Below are 24,171 nucleotides of genomic sequence, written 5' to 3'. Positions count from 1 at the left end.
CCTTAAATGCATACTACTAAGTGAAAGAAGCCAATATGAAAAGGCTAGGTACTGTATAATTCCAACTATAATGTATGACATTCTGGAAAGAAAACTATGGAGACAGTAAAAAGATCAGTAGTTGTCAGAGGTTCGGGGGAGGGGAGAGGAATAAATAGGCAGAGCACAGGATGTTTAGAGCAGTGAAAATGCCATGTGATATTAAAATGGTAGATATGCATCATTCCACATTTGTGCAAGCACACAGAATGGATACCACCAAGAATGAACCCTAGTGTAAACTATGGACTTTGGTGAAAAACATCAACGTAGGTTCATCGATTGTAGCAGATGTACTCTGGTGGGGGATGTTGATAATGGCAGAGACTGTGCATGTTTGGGGAATGGGGTATATGAGAACTCTATCTTCCTCTCAATTTTCCTGTGAACCTAAAACTGTTCTAAAAAGAGCCTTTTTATAAAAGTCAAAACAGGCAGTTGAGTAAATTAGGGGAAGGAGCGAATTAGGTGCACATAATTAAGCAAACAATTTCATGCCCTCATTTTCCTAAAAACATAAAGACAACAAGTAGCTCTTACTTGATTTCTTTCACAGGTACTTTCTTCTGAAGAAGCTGCTGCACCATAGCTTTTTCTGAGGGAAGCAAAATTAATAAAGCTTCACCATCCTCTTTGTACCTAAACAAAAAGAAACAAAATCTTTAACACATCAATGCAATCTGCATTTTACATTTTAACAGTGTGATGAATAAGTAAACATGGAAACCAGTTCATCTAACCATTAAATGTCAGAGACTGGCTTTTAATCTCTGATACCAGAAAACTAGGGCTCTGAACACCTCATATCATTTTCATCACTAGTTATCATTCCTAGTGACTTTAAGGCTGTTCCACAGAAGCTGATCTAAATTCTAAGAAAGAAATCAATTAAAGAGATTTTCTTAAATAGCTCTCTACCCATATAACAAGGAGACAATTTCTCACTCAAGCCACTAGAGGATCATAATAAAGTTAATCTTTAAATAGATACAGCAACCAATATATACTTTTTAAAAAAAATCAATTCCTCTTCCTGGGGACTGTATTTATACCTTGGAAGTAAAATTGTTCTGAAGCATTAGTTATAAGAAATAGATCTGTTTGGCTGGGCGCAGTGGCTCATGCATGTAATTCCAGCACTTTGGGAGGCCAAGGCGGGTAGATAACCCGAGGTCAGGAGTTTGAGATCAGCGTGGCCAACGTGGTGAAACCCCATCTCTACTAAAAATGCAAAAATTAGCCGGGCGTGGTGGCGGGTGCCTGTAATCCCAGCTACTAGGGAAGCTGAGGTAGGAGAATTGCTTGAACCCAGGAGATGGAGGTTGCAGTGAGCTGAGATCATGCCACTGCACTCCAGCCTGGGCAACAGAGCAAGATTCTATCTCAAAAAATAAATAAATAAATAAATAAATAAAAAGAAAGAAAGAAAGAAATAGATCGTTAAAGTAGAACACTTGCCTCCAATCCATGTTACTTCTCTTCCCTCACCTAGTAAAATCTTATTTCATGCTGCATCTTCAGAAATTTGTACTGAGATGGGCCACAAGACATCCTGTAGTTACTAAGCTTCTTGTGCTACTTGCACACAGATTTTCCCAATACCTTAATGTTAGCCATTACATACAAGCAGTAAAACAGAGAACACAACTGGATACTTGGAGAAATATTTCAAATAAACAAAAGAAAAAATCTCAAAGCACTCTCACCAGGATTCATACTATAAAATGTGAGAAGCAAATTAACTTTTTACTGAGAAACTTTGTGGTGAGTGGGCATAAACTGTAAAGAACATAAAGAAACAGAAGATGAAAATCCCTGTCTCCAGTGATCTAATGTTCCTGTTAACTAGAAAAAACAAACATACAAGCAAAAGAGTCAAGAGAACAGTCACAAAACAGTAAATAAGTAGGTGCTAAAGGACAACCATGGGCAATAAACACCAACTCAGAAAGGAAAAGAGGCCACTCGGGGTTAGCCAGAGAAAAACAAAAATACGTCATAGAATATGAAATGAAATTTCAGGTGGGCCTTGAAGATGGAAAAGAAATACAAGTTTAAAGCTGTCCCCCTAGGCAGTATTGGACTAAACCATCCATGCAGCCAGAAGTCATTAGCATCTAAAGGAGTGAAGAGAATAAGGTACTACAAAGGAGGAGAATGGCATGAACAAGGGAGTGGAAGCCAGAAAATACAAGGAAAATGTATGAAAGAGTGAATATGAAAAAGAGAAATTCCACTGAAGCCAGGGTACACAAACAGCAGGAAAGATTGCTAGAAAGGTACATCAGAGCCTGCTTTTAGAGGCTCCCAGAATGTCTCTGCATACAGAGACTGAATACCACCAATATGTAAGTAGAATTTTATCATCAAATGCTGGAAGGAAAAACTGGCTTTGACAAACTGAGAGGTGGCACTGCCTGGAGAAATCAACATCTAAACTGAGACCTAAAGAATAATTAGGAATTAGTCTGACATTAGGGGAAGGGATATAGATGGGGTAGTCAAGTTTTCCATGGGATAAGGCACCCTTTGAGAGTCCAGTGGATACTTTCATCTTCTTCACACCTACTTGCTTTTTCTAGTCAACAGAGGGGACAGAGTGAGGCTGAACATACAATTTACTACTTTCACCAATTATCTGTTTTAGAACTGAAAGACTAGTACCAAATACCTTCCTCATAGTATTTTAACACAAACTAATATGACTCAAAGTTCTTCATCTTCATTCACTAAAAAAATTATGAATTTAAAGCAGACCCCTAAGCAGTATGGGACCAAACCATGTATGAAGGCAGCATTTACTAGTACATGAAGCAGTGAGGTGACACACTGAGCAGACAAGATAATGGAGAGATGTCGTAACTTCTGAAACTCCCAGACTCCACCAAAGAAAGATTACAGGCCCAAAAAGGGCAGGAATCAGTTAATGCTGACTCCTAAGCAGCACACTTCCAAAATGTCCTTGAGGCAACCAGACTCTTGAGGTTAAGCGAATTACCTTCAGAAGTAGAAAGGCTTATTCTGTTTGGAAACATTAGGAAGGAGGAGAACAGTGGACTGAGGGCTAGGCAACAGTCAATCCTTTTAATACTCTATATTCAAGTTCAGAGATGGCAAGATGAAATAAACAGGCCCACAAATCTACACAGGGCAAGAACTGTGGCAAAGAGGTAAGAGAACCTAGGAGACCAAAAAGGCATTCACTCAATGTTCTCTCCTGTTCCAACTGACTCCTAGAAAGGAATAATAAGGCTAGTCACACCTCTGTCCATCTCATCTACTCATTCCCAGGGAGCACCTGGGAGGATGGGTCAGGACTAAAGTCACAAAAGGCCCATGATCAAACCTCTTAAAGCCACAGCTAACAGAATATATATAGAAGGCTACACAAGTTTAAGACAAATAGCAACAGTGGAATTTTAGAAGAAAAAGACTCCCAATGGAAAATACCCAAAGTCAAATCCATAAGGCAAGCACCCATTGAAAAGCTCATTGGCCATTTTACCTATTTTACATTATACACATCTTTTCCCTAAAACATAAACCACAAGTTATCTCCCACACGCTGATACCAAAAGTTTCCCAGTAAGCTTTTATTCTAGAATAAAAGCACTTTTTAAAAGAAGGCATAAGAACATTTCACTTTTTTAAAAAACGCTTGCAAGAATAAAGTCTATTTACCCATGAGCGAGCTTTTAGATTTCAAAAGCAATATTCAAGGCCCAAGGCTAAACATATAAGAAATAAATGTTCTTCAAAAGATCTAGACTTTAGGCCAAGCGCGGTGGCTCATGCCTGTAATCCCAGCACTCTGGGAGGCCGAGGCAGGTGGATAATGAGGTCAAGAGATCGAGACCATCCTGGCCAACGTGGTGAAAACCCATCTCCACTAAAAATACAAAAATTAGCTGGGAGTGGTGGCACGCGCCTGTAGTCCCAGCTACTGGAGAGGCTGAGGCAAGAGAATTGTTTCCACCTGGGAGGCAGAGGTTGCAGGGAGCAGAGATCACACCACTGCACTCCAGCCTGGAGACAGAGTGAGACTCCAACTCAAAAAAAAAAAAAAAAGATCTACACTTTAAAACTCTATTTAGACAGAATTGTTTTCAAAACATATTTATTTCAAATTGATAAATTGTATTTATCATGTACAACACGATGTCTCCAAACTTGGCCAGGCGCAGTGGCTCACACCTGTAACCCCAGAACTTTGGGATGCTAGGCAGGTAGATCACCTGAGGTCAGGAGTTTGAGACCAGCCTGGCCAACATGGTAAAACCCCATCTCTACTAAAAGTACAAAAATTAGCCAAGTGTGGTGGCACACCCTGTAGTTCCAGCTACTCAGGAGGCTGAGACAAGAGAATCACTTGAAGCCGGGAGGCAGAGGTTGCAGTGAGCCGAGATCACGCCACTGCACTCCAGTCTGGGCGACAGAGTCACAAAGACTCAGTCACAAAAAAACAAAAAGAAGAAGAAGAAAGAAAAAACACCAGATTTAGAGTCAAAAGAACTGGGTTCTAGTCTAGTCTAGTTGTACAGCTGTTAGCTGTATAACTTTAGGTAAAATAAACCACTATTTACTACATTTTCTTATTTCTACATTATACAATTGACTGATTTATGTCCCTTTAGGATCTAAAACTCTACAACTCTGACTAGTGATATGCTAGTCACTGCTCACAATACAATAATCAAGAAGCGGAGAAAGGGAGACATTTGTTGGTTACACTCAACTATTGCACAGTCCTCTCTTTTTCCTGCCCTGTATCTCCTTCTATTCTCCCTATACCTCAGCCTTACCTGTGACAACCATCCCCAAGATTTCATGTCACTGGGGGAGAACAGTGCAGTCTGTTATGCAGATGCAGAAAGACAGCCATAAGGGATCTGAGTCCAACTGTTCTGTTCCTCCTGCACAACATGGTACAAAGGAGAGCTTATTCCAGGAAAAAGGGTATCTCTGACTATAGAATGTCTGAAGATTCTACACTAGATTTAAAAAAGGAAAAAAGAACAGGTTTGGAAATATTCTGGGGAAAAGAAAGTCATCTGCACCTTAAGATCTCAAATAACAAACAGGTATACCATGTCAGGCCCAACAGTGACAAATGAAGTTCACCATAAGTAATTAGAGAGAAATCAAGCTGGCTAATACATATTGCATGGAAAGCTTCTAGGACTGATTAAGAACAACAATTTATGGGGTTCACAGAGAAAGGGTAGAAATCATTAAATTCTATCAACTTTGTCCCCTGAAAGAATTTTTTTTAAAAAGGCTAAATTGTAACAGATTAAGAATAAAAAGAAACTGCAAATCAAAGTGGTACTGATACTACCTAAAATTATACTTCCAGGAAATAACAGAGTTAGATACAATTAACCCCATTTTACCAGAGAATAAACTGAGACTTACAGAAGTTAAAGACTTGTCCAAGGGTACATGGTCATTAGGTGACAAAGTCAAATTCGAACCTAAAATTCCTGACTTTCTAAAGGCAGTGATGGAACAATTACAGGATGTCTATCTCTCATAGTCCAAAGAAAGAAAATGCACATAGTCTTAGTTCGTCTTCATGACCACAAATGTCAACAAATTTAAAGACATCTACCTTTCTTCTCCCAGTAACTGGTTCTCATGCATTCTAGAAGCCCTGCACGGGAGCTGCAGGGCTGCTCTATTAGATGTAAACAGCTGGATCAGGGCACACTGGCAAGAATGAGTTCCAGAGTCAGAAAGACCTAAGCATAAATCCCAGGCCTGGTACTTACTGAGAAATCGTAGACATAATCTACCTCAAAGTCTCTGAGAAAGAGTTTCCTAATACGAGAACCTCTTTCATGAGTTGTTCTATGGGCTAAATGAGTTTATTCATACAAATATTTATTGAGTTTGGGAAGCAAAAGGCTAAACCACAGTCCATTCATTCTCTGTGTGGTACAGGGGTGGGAGGTAGGGAAGAGGATGCCCTGTGCTCCCTCTACCCCAATAAAAGTGATATGGTCAAATCTCCTAGAAAATATATTAATGACAGATCTCCAGTGAAACAAACATGGTATTTGCTAGGTGAGAGTCCTCACCTATGAGAGGCTTTTAATAGGATGTACCATGGTTGTTCACAATTTATGGATCTGAAAGTATGTTTCTCTGGTGGGCTTTGTAATCGAGTATACAAATAGTCCATCTATGCAAGTGTCCATCTAAGCCACACATTATTTAGAGTCTCCTATGTTAACCTGGGCCAGAGTATGCCCTAATTTGGCAAGAAAATAACCAGGGAGCTATAGTGGAGATCCCACACCTCTTCCTGTTTCACGTCTACCTCAGGATTGCTTTTATCCTTGAAATCAATGGTAAAATTTGATGTTGGGTGTGGTAGGCAGCTTATAAAACAATTCCCAATAATCTGCACTTCCTGGTATTGACACCCTTGTGTAGTCCCTCTACAAGGAATAGAACTGACATGCAACCCCAGGATGTTACAGGAAAGATGGACTGTGACTTCCAAGTCTAGGTCATGAAAGACATTACTGCTTCATCTTTCTCTCCCTTAGCTGTCATTTGCCCTCTCTGATGAGGTCAGTTACCATGTTGTGGCTACCCTCTGAAGAAGACCACATGAAAAGGAACTGAGAGACGCCTCTGACCAACAGCCAAGGAGGAAATGAATCTGGAAACAACTATGTGAATAAATCTGAGAATGAATGCAACCCTAGTTGAACCTTAAAGTACCATCTGACACCTTCATTACAGCCTTGTGATAGACTGAGAGCCAGAGGACCCAGATGAACCACACTGGGTACCTGACCCACAGAAGCTATAAGATAAATGGTTATTGCGATAATAAATGGTTATTGCTTTAAGCCACCAAGCCATGGGTCAATTTGTTATACAACAATAAATAATTAACATATTAGGATAATTAACATATTAGGTAAGGTCTGATTCATGAGTCTGAATCACTATCTCAAATGTCTACTACATGTCAGGTCCTGTTCTAAGTACTTAGGGTACATCAATATACTAGACAAACATTCCTGCCTTTATGGAACTTACAATCAAGCTGAAAAGCAATGTAAAAATATACTAAGTAAATAGTATATTTGAAGGTGATAAAGGACTTTGGAAAAAGCAATGTCGAGGCCGGGCGCGGCGGCTCACGCTTGTAATCCCAGCACTTTGGGAGGCCGAGGCGGGCAGATCACGAGGTCAAGAGATCAAGACCACGGTGAAACCCCGTCTCTACTAAAAATACAAAAAAATTAGCCGGGCGTGGTGGCGGGCGCCTGTAGTCCCAGCTACTCGGAGAGGCTGAGGCAGGAGAATGGCGTGAACCCAGGAGGCGGAGCTTGCAGTGAGCCGAGATTGCGCCACTGCACTCCAGCCTGGGCAACAGAGAGAGACTCCGACTCAAAAAAACAAAAAAAGCAATGTCGAGCAAGGTGAAAAGGAGTGGTTGGGGAGGGTGAGGAACACAGCCACGTGGATACTTGAGGAAAATGCATTAGGGAGAAAAGAGACAGCACCAGTATAAAGGCCCTACGGGCAAAAGCATGCCTGAAATGTACAAGAAACAGCAAGATCAGTATGGAGCATAGAGAACAAGGGGAGAATACTAGGAAACTTGGGGAAAAGGGATGAATAGTTTAGGCCCAGGGAGTCATTGGCTTTCACTCTCAGTGAAATGGTATGCCATCAGAGGAGTGATATAATCCAACTTACGTTTTACAAGGAACACTCTGCCTGCTGTATTGACTAGACAGGAGAATAAAATGGGGGCACCCCTATTCCCAAGGGGTGCCTGGGAAACAGACTCCTAAGAAATATTCCCAAGGGTGCCTGGGAAATAGACTCCTAAGAAATATCAGCCCCCCTTATCTACTCCTACAGCCATACTGGCTATACTCTCCCCCAGCTCCTCACTGCTTCAAGATGCAAAATAAATTTGCTGTGACCTTTTATGCAACCTTTAAATCATAGATACCAACAAAGGCAGAAGGTCATGCAAAGAAGCATCAGCCACTATCTACGAGGAGCACACTGCAGACCTTCACAAATGTAAGCTGAAGGAATGAAAGAAATCATTTTCACTAACAAAGACTGCTCCTATCTTATATCTAAGGTACACATGGTAAGCCTTGGAAAGTTAATGCTCATGAAAACTGTCTTTTTACTTTTATTATTTCAATTCACAAACCAATTAAAGACGCTATTAAAAAATTATCATTAGCTATTCCATAAAGTACCAGTATTCCCCCACAACCAGCCATGAACTCTTCACAAGTTATTACAGATTTTAACTAGTGGCCATCTTCCTCTTTTCTAAGATCTAAGCTGCTGCCAGTGAGTGTGCAATGCTAAAGTTTGGCCTCTGCTGTCCCCTAGTGGAATCACATTCTGCTCCTTATGTTACAAAATTTCTGAGCGCCACAAAATGTAGCCAGGCAAATAAGGCTAAATTAGAATATTGCTGAAATTATTTTATCTTCCACTATTCTGGGGAAAAAAAATAGTTATATATAAATGCCCATCTTCTACCCACAACCTTCCCCCAATCTCCCCAAATAAAAACATTTTTTAAAGTTGAGAATATCTGATGTCTATTTTCCATTCCCAAATATTTTCTACTTTCAACTGGACATTTTTATAAAAACTGGAAGAGCTTGGTTTTGTACCAAAAGAACTATAAGCCCTAAAGAGAATTGCTTTTTAAAGTGGCAGAATGTATCACAGGATACAGCATTATAAAACTATATTCATATACCTGGCCTCACTTATCTCTAAAGGAGATCATTTTGTTAAAAGGGGTGTGATGGTTAAGGAAAATACACGTAAATTTCTCAACTGCTATAAATCAAAAGGAATTTAGAAAGGTAAAATTAATTAATACAGAATTAGGTACTTCAAGGCAAAAGTACCCAAATCACTTTTTTAGCTAAAATATGGAAAGAAAGAAAAAAAGATTCCCCAAATCTTAGCTATTTTGCTAATGAATTTGTTTTCCTATATCAATATATTATAGTTCAATTCCAAAAGCAAACACTATCTGGCAACTTGGTCTTAATTACAGCAAAATACACAGGATTTTAATTAGATTCAAATTTTAATTTAGCCTTATTCAATTCAATTATTCAGTCTCATGGCCCACAAAACTTTCTAATTATCTTTAAGCCCATTATTGGCAAGTTTTAAAGTGCCAGAAAAAAAAAAAAAGCATTATATATGCTAAACCTTTCCACATACTATACATCTAAAATAGTCAAGTAAAAATATTTTAATTGGTTACAAAAGGTCAAACAGGCTTGTGCTTTAAAAGTTAACGACCACATTAAAAATTACATTAAAACATTCTTTTCAGATTAGTATTCTCTCTCTTCAGACACAATAATGTGATGTTGTTCTAACTCCTCTTCATCTCCTCAGTCATTAAGACCCAATTTAATGTTCACCACGGCATGTTCAACTAAATAAAATTTTCAACAACTTCTCTAGGAACCAAGAACCTTGAAATATTCCCCCCTCTAGAATCGTTTCCTGATTTATATTGACATGTCCAATAATCCTCATATAGGGAGAATTTTGCTGCTAAATGTATTCTATTTAGGAATTAGTCTGCCCTGTCCCCATCAATACCACTGGCACATCTAAAAAGAATGTAATACATATCAAAATAATCACATTAAAGAATACACTATATTAAAGATATCGAAAAGGAAAAGAAAAAATAAAAATAAAAAGTGCCTACACCCCTGGCCCAATGCACTTATGAGATACCATATCCAACCTTGCCTATCCAGAGGCCCACAGGAGCACAGAATGCAGATATGTGCACAGGTACATGTAAAAATTTACACAACTACACATTTACTGAGGAGAATTACACAGTGGAGAAGGTCATTCCACCAACCACCACTGATGACTTCCCAAAATACTCACTATGAATGACAATCAAAACAGGTACTCGCCAGGCACAGTGGCTCACGCCTGTAATCCCAACACTTTGGGAGGCTGAGATGGGCGGATCACTTGAGGTCACGAGGTCAAGACCAACCTGGCCAACATGGTGAAACCCCATCTCTACTAAAAATACAAAAATTAGGCAGGTGTGGTGGTATGCGCCTATAGTCCCAGCTACTTGGGAGGCTGCGGCAGGAGAATCGCTTGAACCCAGGAGGCGGAGGTTGCAGTGAGCTGAGATTGTGCCACTGCACTCCAGCCTGGGTGACAGAGCGACACTCTGTCTCAAAAAAAACAAAACAAAAACCATGTACTCAACACATTAAAGACCAATGAGGCACCATCTACCCTCTCATAAAAATGGAGAACAGGCAACTATTCTACCCATGTCCCATTTTACTCAGTTCCAAGAAGAAAGAAAGTTCTAAAAACAAGTTTGTCTAAATGTACAGTATCATATACAAAACCTAATCCTAACTGCATTGCTTGTTTAAAACTACATCATTAATTGCAATTAAAAGACTTATTTTTGAACCCACTAATTCATAAATCCTATTTTTAAATAGTCTTTCATTATTATACTGTTCTCTCCCTTCTTTCATGCTGGTCAAAAGAAGCACATTTAATTTGAGTGCATTTTTATTATAAACCATGTTTAAAGATGGCCCACAGGATAAACATGAATCAATCAAAAAAAAAAAAAAAAAACACTTAAACACTCAAACATTCAAACATCTTATGAAAATTAAATAGAATTTTAAAAAGATCTATTTCTTGCTAGGCTACAAAAAGACATAAATAACCTTCACTTCAGCTGAAACAAAAAGTGACCACATAAAAACAAAAACAAAAAAATTTTCTTCAAAGCTACCCAAAAAATATAAATGCATAGAAATCTAAAAGAACTAAACTCCAAGGGGACTTCCTAGGTAAGCAAGGGATAGCGTACACTTTCATACTTGGGGCCACTTGCTGAAGTGGACACAGGGCAGGTGGTAAAGCAAGCCTGCCAAACAGGACAGTCTGTGCTCGGGTCTAAAGATCCTGACATCCCTGGGAAAGTTTCGAGAAGAGTTTGTGGCTTGAAATTGGAAGCAACCATTGATCCAGTTAGACCAATCCTGGAATCCATATGATAAATACCCAATCGTCCAGTTTTAATGAGAAAGAAAACAGAACAAAAATGTTAAAACTGAAGAAATAGTCCACCTGTGGCTAACCATAATTAATCATAATCTAAAGATCATAAAAAAGTAAATTCCAATTCTTAAACACTACAAACATCAGCAAGACAAATGTATATTGAAACTTTATTCATCTCTCTATTTTCTTAAGATCCATTTCTGGATGTGGAATTACTAAGACAAAAAGAAGAACTCTAAGGTTGTTAGTAAGTATTACCATATGCTATCCAGAAAAACGTTAATCATTTACAATTCCACCAAGAATGTATACCTCCCAGCTTCGCTGCAACAGCTCAATAGCAATGACAGATTGTGTAATCCTTTTTGATTCATTCAGATACCTTTCTATGCCACTTAATTCCAAATGACTGACTTTACTATTTTTTTTTTTTTATTTGTTTTGTTTTGTTGTTTTTGAGACAGAGCAACACTCTGTCACCCAGGCTGGAATGCCGTGGTGTGATCTCGGCTCACTGCAACCTCCGCCTCCCAGGTTCAAGTGATTCTCCTGCCTCAGCCTCCCGAGGAGCTGGGACTACAGACGCGCACCACCACTCCTGGCTGATTTTTTTGTATTTTTAGTAGAGACAGGGTTTCACCATGTTGCTCAGGCTGGTCTTGAACTCCTGACCTCGTGATCCGCCCACCTCGGCCTCCTAAAGGTCTGGGATCACAGGCATGAGCCACCGTGCCCAGCCTACTACATTCTTTTCTAGACAGTTCCTCATACCTCTTGAGCAAACATAGGATACTTTTGGGAGGAAGTGGGGAGTATAGGAAGAAGGAGAGATAGGGAGTGGTCTTCAGCAATGTCTCTATTTCCCGAACTAGAAAGAAGGAAAAAGAGATATTTATGATTCCAAATCACTTAGCCTCTTATTTGCCTATACTTTAGAAGGTAAGAGCACAAGATCTAGACTAGATAAGCCAGACTGCCTGGGTTCAAATCCTCACTCTGTGGCTCTTTGAACAAATTGTTTAACTGCTCAAAGATTCAGTTTCCTCATCTGAAAATAGGGATTTAATAATACAGTAAGTAGTCCTCCCTCTCTCTCTGTAGTTTCGCTGTGGTTTCAGTTACCCCCAGTCAACCAAGGCCCAAAAAATATTAAATATATTAAATGGAAAATTCCAGAAATAAACAATTCATAAGTTTTAAATTGCTCACCCTTCTGAGTAGCCTGATAAAATGTCACACCATCCCACTGTGTCCTGCCCACGATGTGAATCATCCCTTTGTCCAGCATATGCACGCTTAAGACCCCACCCGCTTGTTACTTAGCTGTCTCAGTTACTAGATTGAAAAAACATAGCATATGTTGGGTTGGGTGCTGAGATTTCAGGCATCCACTGGAACTTTGGAACATAACCCCTGAGGATAAGTGAGGACTACTGCAGTCCTACACCTAACTGACAGGTCATTAGGATTCAATGAGATGACTTTCAGTGAGCAGTTTTGCTGAAAAGTAAAGTACAAGAAAGTTTAAACAAACTAAAATAAGATTTTTATGGATTTTTTGCAGCACTAATCAAGTCTTAGCCGTAATGATTTACAGTAGATGTCAACTCATACCACAAAATGCCAAACCAGCACTCACTTACCTGAATTCCTTTCTTTGTTAATCTGCAGTTGGGAAAGCATGCTTTGTTATTTAGATAGCAGCAAAAGAAAAGAAATTAGTGAGTACACCTACCTGGCAGTTCTACCTGCTCTGTGAATATATGTGTTGGCATCCTCAGGACAATCAAACTGAAGAACCCAATTCACGGCCGGGAAATCTACAGAGAAGGGATGTGAAGTTAAGAAACTGGTTGCAAGAATCTGCCCTGCTGCACTACTTTTATCTTAAAACATTGCTTGCCAGGACGTTTCATCACATCAAACTGATGGATATCATCCATGAACTCTATTAAAAATAAAATTAATTGCATGAACCAAGAGATAGTAAACATTTCCCTTGACAAAATGAACTAAAATTAATGACTCTTTGAATATGAAGATTACTTCGTATCTGACACGGAAGAGACAGATTGCTTTGTGTCGGACAAACAGTGAAATACCCTAATATTTAATAACCTGAAAGCACCACTTCTAATGGGGACATGGACAAAGCTGGAAACCATCATTCTCAGCAAACTAACAGGAAGAGAAACCCAAACACTGCATGTTCTCACTCATAAGTGGGAGTTGAAGAATGGACACAGGGAGAGAAACATCACACAATGGGGCCTGTCTGGAGGTGGGGGACTAGGGGAGGGATAGCATTAGGAGAAATACCTAATGTAGATGACGGGTTGATGGATGCAGCAAACCACCATGGCACATGTATACCTATGTAACAAACCTGCACATTCTGTACATGTACCCCAGAACTTAAAGTATAATAAAAAATAAAGTAAAATAAAAACTAGTCAGGCATGGTGGTGCATGCCTGTAGTCCCAGCTGCTGGGGAAGCTGAGGTGGGAGTATCACTTGAGCCTGGTAGATCGAGGCTGCAGTGAGCTATGATCATGCTACTGTACTCCAGCCTAAACTAATAAATATGGCATCTGAGATATGCTTTAGAGTACTCCAAGAGGGACAGGAGGAGGATTATGAAAAAGATAATTCTTAAAGCTGGGCATATGAGGGTAGATTAAACATATTCAGCTTTTGCGTATGCTTCAGATTTGCTATATATACCTGATGCTAACTGACGAGTTAATGGGTGCAGCACACCAACATGGCACATATATACATATGTAACAAACCTGCACGTTGTGCACATGCCTAAAACTTAAAGTATAATAAAATTTAAAAAAAAAAGAAAAAACAAAAAAAAAAAAACAATAAAATTAAGTGAAGGATTCAAATTATCACCTATTTATTCTCACCCTTTGTTCCTATGTCTAGTTTTCCTCTCTAGTTACGTCCATCCCCATCCCATTCCCACAAAGCCAGGAGTTGTATAATCAACAAAGTAGCTTTTTGAAAATAAATTTAAATACGTTAAATGTAGTTATTTATCAGATAAAAATTAGAATGATGAAAACATAGACTTCACTGATTTTTCTTGTTAAATGAGTTCAGTATCTATAAACAAGTTTCCAATTTTCAAAGAAATGGGAATTGTTTTCCTATCTTTAAACTTTTAACCCCCCTTTGATTTTGTAGGTTCCTCAGGATTCTATGGCGTGATTATCATGAAATAGTAAAAAAGATGCAAATACTATGGAAATTTTCACTGATACATCCTTAATGTTAGTCAACTGCTACCAATTTACTGCTTACTTTTCTCTCACAAAATAAGTAAAGAAACCCAAGTATTTGAGTCTATCAGATTTCCCAAAATATACTTTATGAGCAAATTACATTTCCCATGATCACAGAAATTTCATGATAGGAAGTTTTCTTACCCAGCCCCCTGGCTGCAATATCAGTAGCAAAGAGTACTGCAGCTCTCTTACGGACAAACTCATTATAGACTTCCATTCTTCTCATTTGCTGCTGTCGACCATGGAGGGCAAGGATAGAAACACCAGGACGCAGCCGGCAAAACACTCGGTACAGATATTGGACCTGAAGCATTAACGGAAGAATAAGTTTGCTTATGGCAGATGGCAGCAATAAAGCTTAGAAGATGGACAGCAAAAATGTATTAAGCAGCACGAATTTTACCAATTAAAAAAATGTTTAAATATAGAGCAGAGAAAGAGAAATGTAGTTCAGAGTTGCGGTCTTCAAAGGTTTTTGCTCACATATTTCCTTTGATTTAAAAAAAAAAAATGCTCTTCTTGTATTTTTGTGTTGGTATCTGAAATCTTTCAAAATTTCAATCGTAGCAAAGAATATAATTTCTGGTAAATACTGATGTTTTAAAATAAACACTTTTCTCTTATCAACGTATCCCACAGAGTCTCAACAGCAGAGCAATGTGATACCCAATTCCAACCAAGTAAAAAAAGTGAAGAAACTTCTCTTTAATCATAAGCAATTTAATTTCCTTCCCTCCTTTAACTCACATTTCTATTTCCTAACGTCACAGAATTGCATCTTAAGTTTGAAGCTTGAAAGCCTTTTATTGATCAGGTTATCATAACTCATTTTCTACAAAAGAAAAAACTTATTTTAATTTCCTGTGGCCATAGGCTGACTGAACTTTCCTCTCAGACTCAGCAATTATTAAAATAATTAGTAATACAGAACTGATCAAACCAAGAAATATGTTGGGATTTGATTTAAAAAACTGTTAGACATAAATAAAAACTTGTAAATATATCTCAATGTGTGAGACTATATAGAGTTGTTTTGGTTCTCTTTTTGTACCCATAAATGGATACCATGGATTGCTAGACTGAAAAGAGTTCAGCATTATTTTATTTTCTCTAACATGGGGGTTAAAATCTGTTCACATAAATAAAACAAACTCAAAGGAAGTTTAATTCTGAGCTCCTATAAAATAGGCCAAAACTCATAATGGATTATTCCAAATAATTTTTGGTGATCCATTTGCTCAATTAAAGAGAAAGACTCCATTAAAGTCTCTTTTCAATTTTGCTGAAAGTAAATGGGAAACCAAGTGAATTGCTTGTTACCCAATCACTAGCCATTCACTTTCTCAAATGCAATTTGCTACTGCCAGGGAGGTTCTGATTCTGGGACAATATATCAGGCAAGGATTAGAGATAGCTGGCCTTAGGCCTTTCTTTTGTAAAGATGTAAAAACAGCTTCTCCAATAAAACATCAAATGGCAGATGATGCTGGTGCAGCAGAAAGGTCTACAGGACAAAGAATGGGAAACCACCGAGGCTTCAGCGGAGGCTTCAGGAATAGCACCTGCAACCAAGGCCACTGAGGCAAAGCCAAGGAGTGGATGCCAGTCACAAAGCTGTGCTGCCTGGTCAAGGACATGAAGGCCAAGTCCCTAGAGGAGATCTACCTCTTCTCCTGCCCATCAAGGAGTCTGAGGTCATTGACATTTTCCTGGGGGCTCTCTCAAGAATGAGGTTTCAAAGATTACACGGCGGAAAAGCGGCCCACACTGGCCAACGCACTGGGTTCAAGGCATGTTGCCATTGGGGACTACAATGGCCACAATGGTATGGGTATCAGGTGCTCCAAGGAGGTAGCCACTGCCATTCGAGGGGCCATTATCCTGGCCAAGCTCTCCATTGTCCTTGTGCCAAGAGGCTACTGGGGGAACAAGATCGGCAAGCTCACCAGCCCTCGCAGGTTGACAGACCCTCTCTGTGCTGGTGAGACTTATCTCCACCTCAGAAGGCACTGGCATCATTTCGGCCCCATGCCCAAGAAGCTGCTGCTGATGGTGGGTATTGACAATTGCTATACCTCGAACAGGGGCTGCATTGCCACCCTGGTTAACTACGTCAAGGCCACCTTTGATGCCATCTCCTACTCTAAAGAGTAGAAAGTTTAAACAGAATTTAAATAGAACTTTCAGAATCATTTCCTAGTACCTAGACACAAAAACCAACTAACTCTTCTTTAGGAGATGAGAAGTTTATTGTTTTGTTGTTGGTTACTGCTCAGGATACACTTCCAAGTTGCCTTGAGGAATGCTCCCAGGAGATGGGAAGCTTTAAAAATCTAAAATAGGTCCTTGAAAAACTGAAGTTGATTTTTTTTTTTTTTTTTTTTTAAGACAGGGTGTCGCCATCTTGCCCAGGCTGGTCTTGAACTTCTAGACTCAAGCAATCCTCCCACCTCAGCCTCTTAAAGTGCTGAGATTACAGGCGTGAGCCACCACACCAAGGCTAAAGTCATTCTTTACATGGTAAAATAAGGTTCAGTAGACAACAGCATCAGATCACCACTTAACTTCCCATAAGCTAGAGAGAAACTCATCTACATATTTATCATGGGAAGTTATTGCAAAAGCTGTAAATCTAGAATTGATCTACTACATTCCCTATAAGTCATCGGGAATCCGAAATATAGTACAGGAGAAGAGGCACAAGCACGCACACATGCACAAAGACCGTAGTCCCTTCTCCTTAAGAGAGGAGACAAAGTTCTCTTAGACATCTCTGAAATCCTTATTCTTTATTCCTAGGCACAGGGCTATTGTTCAAGAAGTGTTTATTAACTAAGATATAAACAAAACACTTCAGAAGGTTAGGGGAGGGAACAACTGATTCTTTAAAAAGGGAGTGTCAGAAAGGGACTTTCAGGTATAACATTTGAACTTAGCCTCAAATTAAGTATTTCCCCAGATTTACGTGAAGGGAGGCAGGGAGGGCATTCCAGACAGATCAGCATAAACAAAGATATACGGCATGGAAATAAACGGTATATTCATTCCCATATCCTTGGAGGGTAAAGGAGGTATCAGATTATAAAGATCTCTACTTAGCTTGGCTAACAATTATTCATTCTACTAATATTTATTGAGGACTACATTTCCAGTATTGTTAGCACTTAACATAATACCTAAGAAAAGACACAGTTTCTGCCTTTGTGGAGTTGAAAGTCTCAACCACGGATTCCTTTACAATAAGGACACTAAAGATCCCTTACCACACCTAGCACTGTACTTCTCGTACAATATAATAATTTGTCTAATTGATTTGCCATTTCAAAAGGGACATTCAACATACATTCAGAAAGCAAAATAAACAGCCAATACCTCTTTGCAACTGGAAAAAAATACAATGCTCTTCTTCTTCAGATGGCTTCTCAAAAAGGAATACAGCACACTTATTTTTTGCTGCAGCTCACAGAATATGTAGTTCTGTTCCAAAGTGGCAGGGGTGCTTGTGGAATTAAGGAAAAGAAAAACATTAGAACATGTCATGTAGGTAACTGAAATCCAGACCAAAAAGGAAACAAGTTTTAATAGTGGCACATCTCTCAAGCAAATTTCCTACACACATACACTAAAAAAAGAATTTTTCTCTATTGTCCCTTAGGAAATGAATTCAACACATTACTTTAAAACACATGCAAAATCCCTTGTAAATCAATGTCAAACAAAGGACGACAAGAACAGTGATTACCTATAAAAATGCAGCGTCATGGATTAACTAAGAAGAGGCGTAAGAGAACTTGCTGGGCTGATTAGTATTCCACATCTCATTAGGGCTTTAGATTACTGAGATATACACATTCATCAAAGTCAAATGTATACTTAAAATTTTCATATTTCATTGTACACAAATTTTATACCAAAAGAAAAAATCTGTACAAATATTAAACTCTCAGTAATATGTGTGCTGAAGTATTTAGAGAGAACACAGATATCTGCAATTTACCCTGAAATCCATCAAAAATAAAATGGGTTAACATAGAGTTAGAAGGGATGGATGAAAGCAAGTAAATGGATGCTACCATTAGGTAGTATCTAGGTGTTTGCTGTAAGGTATTGATTGTAAAAAGTCTTTCAATTTACCACGTTTGAAATTTCATTATAAAAGGTTGGAGAAAAATATACATGCATTTACTCTGTGAACTAATAAAACTACTTTATTCCAACATTACTCTGGTTTTAAACACACACACATATATACACACACAAAAATACATGGCATTATTTATAAAGCAAAAAATGATGAAAGTCAACCCAAATGTCCATCAGTAGGGACTTGCAGTATGAACAATTACACAGCCACATAAATTAATTATAATGCAACTGTAAAAAAGGAATGAAGAATCTATCCATATATTGCTGCGGAGTGATGTCTAAGATACACTGTTAAGGAAAGAGGAAAGTGGCAGAATAGTACAGACAGTTTGGTGCCATTTATCAGGGGGCTATACATTATATATGCATACACATGCCCACCCATGTGTGTCTGTGTTTACAGTGAAAGAAAAAAGGAGGGAGGACAGACAAACCAAAAACTACAAGTCAATTGGTTTTAGATATGACAAAGTTATTATCCATAAAGGGAAGAATTGATAAGCTGGACTTCATTAAAATTAAATGTTTCTGATCTGTGAAACACACTATCAAAAGAATTAGAAGATAAGCCACGGAATGGGAGAAAAATATTTGCAAAAAACATCTGATAAAGGACTCTTCTCCAAAATATACAAAGAACTCTTAAAATTCAACAATAAGAACAGAAACACCCAATTTTAAAAGGAGGAAGGCGGCCAAAGATCTTAGCGGACACCTCTCCCAAGAGGATATGTAGATAAAAAATAACCATATGAAAAGATACTACACCAGCCTGGGCAACATGGTGAAACCCCATCTCTACAAAAAAATACAAAAGTTAGCTGGGCATGGTGGCATGTGCCTATTGTCCCAGCTACCTGGGAGGCTGAAGCAGGAGCGTCAATTCAGCCCAAGGAGCTCGAGGCTGCAGTGAACCATGATCATGCTACACTGTACTCTAGCCTGGCTGACAGAGTAAGACCTTGTCTCAAAAAAAAAAAAAAAAAAATTTAAAGATGATCCACATATGTCAACAGACAAAAGTTAATTAAAATAACGATACGTCACTTCACACTTATTAGATGGCCAAAATCCAGAACAGTGAAAACACCAAACGCTGGCAAGGATGTGGAGCCACAGCAACTGTCCTTCATTGCTGGTGGAAATGCAAAATGATACTGCCATTTTGGAAGACAGTATAGCAGTCTCTTAAAACCAAACATACTTGAGGCCGGGTGCAGTGGCTCACACATGTAATCCCAGCACTTTGGGAGGCTGAGGCGGGTGGATCATGAGGTCAGGAGATCGAGACCATCCTGGCGAACACGGTGAGACCCCATCTCTACTAAAAGTACAAAAAACGTAGCCGGGGGTGGTGGCGGGCGCCTGTAGTACCAGCTACACGGGAGGCTGACGCAGGAAAATGGCATGAACACGAGGGGTGGAGCTTGCAGTGAGGGGAGATCGTGCCACTGCACTCCAGCCTGGGCGACAGAGCAAGACTCCATCTCAAAAAAACATACTTTTACTACCTGGCCCAACTATCATGTTCCTTGGTATTTACCGAAAAGAGTTGAAAACATATGTCCACACAAAGATCTGCAAAAGGATGTTTATTGCAGCTTTATTCATAATTGCCAAAACTTGAAGGCAATCAAGATGTCCTTCAGTAAGTGAATGGATAAATAAACTGTGGTACTTCCAGACAATGGAATATTATTCAGTGCTAAAACGAAATGAGCTATCATATCACTCCATGAAAAGACATGGAGGAACCTTAAATGCATAATATTAAGTGAAAGCAATCAAAACGAAAAGGCTACCATACTGTATGGTTCCAACTATACAACATTCTGAAAAGATGACACTATGGAGACAGTAAAAACATCAGCAGCTGTCAGGGGAGATGAATAAATGAATAGGCAGAACACAGAGGATTTTCAGGGCAGTGAATATACTGTGAAATACTATAACAGTAGATATACGTTATTATAAATTTGTCCAAATCAATGGGATGTACCACACCAAAAGTGAACCCTAAAATAACAGACTCTGGGTGATAAGGATACAAAAATATAGGTTCATCCATTGTAGCAAATGCACCACCATTCTAGCAAGAGTGTTGATAATGGCAGAGGCTGCATGGCGACAGCAGGTATATGGCAAATCTCTGTACCTTCCTTTCAATTTTGAGGTTAACCTAAAACTGCTCTAAAAACACAGTCTTTAAATAAGAAATAGGCCATATCTATAGGGAATTATGGGAAACAGAATGAAGTTTTACAAAAGAGTAAAATGAAAACAATAAGCCCAAATATATATCAAGTTGATGACTTAATGACAAAGGAATTATTTCAAAGGAAATGCCTTTGAAGGAATTTGATTCCTACATCTTTACTGGGATGTCTAAGGAAAAAAAGAGAAATGCAAAGGAATCTTAAACTTTTATAAGTAATCATATTGTCAGTAATAATATTGGTATTATCCTGAAACTATTTTAGATATAATGACAGATGAAACAAAAGTCTTTAGGAACGAATGTCTGGCAGAAGAGAAAAGAGATACATATTTTTTAAATGAGGCTTAATAAAAACCTTGTAATTCTAAATTCGATTTGTAATTATCAGCATGAACTCTTTTAAAAAGGCCTGTCCACTGTAAAGCTTAACACAATGACCATGCCCATTAGCACTTAGACTATGGTCTTTATATACCAGATCCTGCTAGAAGCATTTTATAAGAACTGGAAATATATAAGATAAACTTAGAACACCAGAAAGCAAGGAGTCCACCAAAGATTACTAAAATGTATCTGAAGAATCGAGATAATAACTTGAACCATCTACTAGCGAAGTTTGGGATGACACAAGATGAATATTAAATATAAAAATTTCTATTGATTCAAGGACATAAAAAGATGTTTAATCTATGAGTTAAATACCATTAATTCATCATTAATTATCATTAAATCTGAGTTCATTTTTAGTACAGAGAACCCTCATCCCCCACCAAAAAACAAACACTGCTAACCTTCAGAAAATACTAGGGAACCAACTCATTGGTGTTAAAGCATACATTCTAATATTCTGGCTTTCCTGTAAGAACTGTACCTCAGAATCACATAGTTCATGTGAAAGCAGTTTGATATGAAAGTATTTAAACTAATGAAGAAATAACAGAATTAAAATATCACAATTTTGCAAACTCTGATGAAATAATGGAGCTAGGCAATAATTTCTATCAGCTGCTAAAATTACAGGGCTAAGAAGCTGCTTGTATCAGATTAACCCTTCAGTCTAGAATAGCAACTATAAAAGCAGGAATAAATACAAAACAAAACAAAAACACTGACAGCATCTGAGAGCTACCAAGGCAGGTAGGACTTGATGTGCTAAAGGAGAAAACGGAAATGCCCTGAGCCAAGCCCTCTGTTAACAACCTCACTTTTCTCCCCAGAAGCATTTGCTGATTGCAAGACAGGAGAGAAACAAGGTAGCAGCCTTAAGCCTAAACACGTCAGTCCCAAGTCCCAGAGAGAAGGAAAACTGAATCTAAAATTTTTCATACAATTTACCGTTGAGGAGCATGCCAACCCCTAAACAGAGCACACATAAGGCAAAATGAGGAAACACAAGCAAAAACCAACCAACTGGGAAGCTACAGAACTGAGCAGAAATTCTGGCAGGATCACAATGCTATGAGGTTCACAATTTGCCAAGACAGAGGGGCCCTGGTAGATACCTCAGTCTTTTGGTTGAGACCCTGAGAAAGGCTATGCCCCATCTGTGAAGATTATACCCCAAGTCTCAGGACAAACCAGAAATAGGATAACCCCACAGTCTAATTGCCAGGCTAGACCAGCTCAAGACAACCTGACCTTAAGACGTTAGCTGGCCAGAAAAAAAGAAAAAATTACCTTCAAAGGAACAAGAGAACTGTCAGATGACTTTAACAGAAATAATGGAACTTAGAGTACAACAAAGATGTCTTTGAAGAGGAAAAAAAAACTGCCAAGATAGGCTTCAAAAAAAAAACGAAGATGAAATAAAGAGGTTTTCAGAAAGGTCAAAACGCTGTTTCACTAACAAGTATGCACTAAAAAGGAAATTATCTGAGCAAAAGAAAAATTCTCAGCGTGACAATACAAGAAGAAGAATTGCATAAGTCTAAATACTGATGTTGCAAACAGTGATAACAGTGGCTTATGGGGCTTAAGATACATGTTGAATTAAAATACTTAACAACGAAAGACACAAAGGTAGGAAGAAGTAAAGGGGCCCAAATAATAATTAAATTAACTGTCAAAAGCAATTATCATACCAGATTAAAAATATGCTACTCACAAAGACAGATATAAAAACATAGGGTGTAAACAATGTACAAAGTACAAGGATGGGAAAGGATTCACCATGCAAATGCTAACTAAAAGAAAGTCGCTACAGGTAGACTAATATCAAACTAGACTTAAAGTTGGCTAGGCGCAATGGCTCAGGCCTGTAATCCCAGCACTGTGGGAGGCCGAGGTGGGTGGATCACCTGAGGTTAGGAGTTCGAGACTAGCCTGGCCAAACTGGTGAAACCCCATCTCTACTCAAAATACAAAAATTAGGTGGGCATGGTGGTGGGCACCTGTAATCCCAGCTGCTTGGGAAGCTGAGGCAGTAAAATTGCTTGAACCCAGGAGGCAGAGGCTGCAGTGACCCGAGATCACACCATTGCACTCCAGCCTGGGCAACAGAGCAAGACTCCATCTCAAAAAAAAACTAGACTTTAAGGCAAAAAAGAATTAGTAAAGATAAAAAGAAACATTTTATAAAATAAAAAAACACCAGGAGTAGGGAAGTGTTTTGCTACTCCTATTACAAATAAATAATTAATTTATCTAAAGGGCTCCTCCAAGCCAGTAAGGCAAAAAAACAAATCCAAAAAAGACAGACTGTCCACAGAAAATAAGCACATACATACAAAAAAGAAGCATTTCATAATGATTAATGTTTCAAATTGACAATGCAATTCTAAATTTGTATATACCTAATAACATAAGCTCATGACATATCTCATATTTGAAATTTTTCATAATCCACCACAGAATTCAACTTGTCACTGAAAAGCAGCAAATTGCTATGGCCCAAAGGCATATTCTCTCAAAAATAAAATCACTAGAAATACCAGTTGTCTATATGTAACAACATAATGAAAGCACTAGTATACTTTTTCTAAGTATGCTCTGACTTACAGCTTCAGAAAGATCTAATTTTTCTTTAGTTGTTGTGTCCTTCACAATTTGAGAGTAGATACTCTCTAAGACCTTAAAATATTCTTGATTATTATCTCTCCTGGTGTATGAACCACACTGATAAGCTACTAAAGGAGAAAAGCTAACATTGACATTAGATGAAATTCCTAAGAGCATCTGCTTTTTTATGTTTCCTATAAATTTGGAATATTAGAATACTGCAGCCATTATCATATAACCTGAGGTTTTGTAAATTATGTCAATACATGTCTACCTTCCAAAATTTTTTCTGAAAATTTTGTCCACCACACTTTTACAAGTGATGGGACCAGGTTTCAAAAACCATTTGTGAAATAATGTCAAAGTCTTTATAG

The 24,171-nt window shown here is 38.4% G+C and overlaps 1 protein-coding gene across 1 annotated transcript in view; it reads right to left on the bottom strand.

Moving 5' to 3' along the window:
- DDX10 (DEAD-box helicase 10) overlaps window positions 1-24,171 on the bottom strand; it is a 278,803-nt gene that overhangs the window by 238,488 nt on the left and 16,144 nt on the right. Inside the window, exons 7-10 of the mRNA XM_032167320.2 lie at window positions 17,809-17,935; window positions 14,578-14,740; window positions 12,875-12,959; window positions 580-678 (exon numbers count right to left, since the gene is read on the bottom strand). Of these exons, the coding sequence (XP_032023211.1) occupies window positions 580-678; window positions 12,875-12,959; window positions 14,578-14,740; window positions 17,809-17,935 (474 nt within the window). The remainder of the gene's footprint in view (window positions 1-579; window positions 679-12,874; window positions 12,960-14,577; window positions 14,741-17,808; window positions 17,936-24,171) is intronic.

This window comes from Hylobates moloch, unplaced genomic scaffold (assembly GCF_009828535.3).
Source record: "Hylobates moloch isolate HMO894 unplaced genomic scaffold, HMol_V3 SCAFFOLD_11, whole genome shotgun sequence".
In the NCBI taxonomy this organism is placed as follows: Eukaryota; Metazoa; Chordata; class Mammalia; order Primates; family Hylobatidae; genus Hylobates; species Hylobates moloch.
This window is presented reverse-complemented; position numbering and strand designations above follow the sequence as displayed.